The sequence below is a fragment of the Lactuca serriola genome, chromosome 3 (genome assembly GCF_051521515.1).
Source record: "Lactuca serriola cultivar US96UC23 chromosome 3, Lser_US96UC23_V15, whole genome shotgun sequence".
In the NCBI taxonomy this organism is placed as follows: Eukaryota; Viridiplantae; Streptophyta; class Magnoliopsida; order Asterales; family Asteraceae; genus Lactuca; species Lactuca serriola.
The window spans coordinates 170,113,602-170,115,931 of record NC_136410.1 but is presented as its reverse complement, the minus strand read 5'-3'; the positions used below and the strand labels follow the sequence as shown (position 1 = coordinate 170,115,931).

The window sequence follows — 2,330 nt, the reverse complement described above, 5'->3', positions numbered from 1 at the left end:
CAGCTCTCTATAATCTACACACATCCTCATGCTCCCATACTTATTCTTTACGAATAACATTGGATCTCCCCAGTGTGATGAAATAGGTCTAATGAAACCTTTGTCCAACAACTCCAGAAGTTGTATCATTAGCTCTTTCATCTATGTTGGTGCTAATCGGTAAGGTCTTTTTTCTATAAGTGTGGTTCCTGGTAATAAGTCTATCCGAAACTCTACTTGTCTATCATGGGGAAATCCTCAAAAATCTTCCGGAAAGACTTTCGGAAATTCGTACACCATGGGTATCCTTTGCATCTCCTTCTTCTCTTTCTTTCCATCGATCACAAATGGCAAGTATGATGTAAATCCATTGGACAAACACGTTTTGGCTTTCATCAGGGAGATAATTCCAGAATTTACTTTACATTTATCCCAATACACCATAAATGGTTCTCTTCCAGGTGGTTTAATCACTACAATCTTCTTTCTACACTTGATGTCGGCATCGTTCGCACTAAGACAATCCATCCCTAACACTATGTCGAAGCTATTTAACTCAATGGGCAATAATTCCTTGTGGAATTTATTCTCATTCAAGTTGATGACGATGTTCTTACTGCAATCACTAACAGGAACGAATTTTCCATTAACAACTTCTACTACTAGAGCACTATCTAGTTTATTTATCTGAAATGATAGTATTATACCAAATTAATGCAATATAAAGGAGTAATTAGCTCCAGAATGAAACAGTATATTGGCAGGTAATCCTTTTACAATAAAGGTAACTGAAGCGACATCTGATTCATCCCTTGCTGCTTCCAGTGTCATCTTCTTCCACCCTTGCTGCTTCCAGTGTCATCCTTTGCTTCATCACTATTATCCCGTAACATTTGTCACGTTTCCTCCATTTGATCAGCCATCATATCCTGAATCATTGCTTGGACTCCTGCCATCATGAATTGGTTCTTGCACATGCATTTCCCCTGGTGCATACTCGACTGCAAGATGCCCGGGCTGCTGATTACTGTTTCCTAATCCATTTCGAGTTCTCACCATGTTGATCTATAAACCAAAGCAGATGTTCGGTGTATAGTGACGAGAATTAAGATATGGAAATCTTTATTTATGATAGACGTATAAATCTCCTTATCACTCAGAAAAGTTATATGTCGGTTCTAATACCATAATTAAACGTTTAAAAACTTGAACACATAAAATTTCTAGATCCGGTCGGCAATAGACCATATATCCGATCAAACAATAGCATCCTAAAGCATATAAGGAAACTTATATCTATAACATAAATCATTTAGAACATAAAAACAATTTAGTCATTTTTCCTAAAATAAGCTAGTGTTTGTGTTTATTCAGGCATACTTCCTAAATATAGCAAACACTCATCTCACAATCATCGCTTAGCATTCTAAGTTTAAGTCTAGAAATCCCACTAATTCCTAGTTCTCTTAAACTAATGCTCTGATACCAACTATGACATCCCCAATTTCACAGCCAGAAAATACCGATTTGTTTATGTTTATTTAAAATCAGAGTATCCTTTTTGAGGTGTAATATTGCGGAATTTGTTCCCAAAAACATGATAATGATATTATCAAAGCATTTCCGAATAAATGTATTTTATTTATATTAAGACATTGGGATGTCATCGTTAATACAGAAACATAAGCATAACGAAATATTACAAGTCTTACGGTAATTAAACTAGAGGCTTAATACTCCTCGAATCTCTCAGCAGAATGTATCTTTTATATCGCTACCTGTGATACAATAAATTGAGTGGGTCAGGTCAGGAAATCTGGTGAGTAGATAGGTTTTTCAACCCACAATAATATAATTAATATGTTTAATCGTCAAACAATTAACCCGGTTTCTCATTCCCATTATCTTCTTTATTCTTAAGGATCTAACCTAAGGATCATCTATGCTGACAGTACTAGTTTAGGGATTCCTCCTTAGTACTTGTCATTAGCTTTTCTTTTATATTTATTCCTAAGGATTTGTCTTAAGGAAGAGGCACGAAGTGCATCGCTTTCAGGTTTTATCTAATAAGCACCAAGTCCATAGCTGCAAGTGTTTTCTATTAGGCACTAAGTCCATAGCTGCTAGTGTTATCTAATAGCCCTAAGTCCAAAGCTGTCAGTGTATATCTAATAGGCACTAAGTCCTTAGCTGTCATTACTTACATGACAATCATCAATTAGTCTGATAGTTGTCACCTATACTTTGCTAAGTGACTAGAACATTGGTAAAATAATAATTCCAAAGTCATGGCATTCTATAATTGCCTACTTCTTTTGTCATACTATGGCATCCTATCTTTCATCATACTA

The 2,330-nt window shown here is 35.5% G+C and overlaps 1 protein-coding gene across 1 annotated transcript; it reads right to left on the bottom strand.

Annotated features, from left to right (window-relative positions):
• Positions 1 to 237: 237 nt before the first annotated feature.
• Positions 238 to 810, bottom strand: LOC145095865 (uncharacterized). The gene is made up of 2 exons (XM_079033682.1): positions 757 to 810; positions 238 to 666 (listed from the first exon to the last, which is right to left on the bottom strand). The coding sequence occupies exons 1-2, from the start codon at positions 808 to 810 to the stop codon at positions 238 to 240; spliced, it is 483 nt and encodes a 160-aa protein (XP_078889808.1).
• Between the last annotated feature and the right edge of the window lie 1,520 nt (positions 811 to 2,330).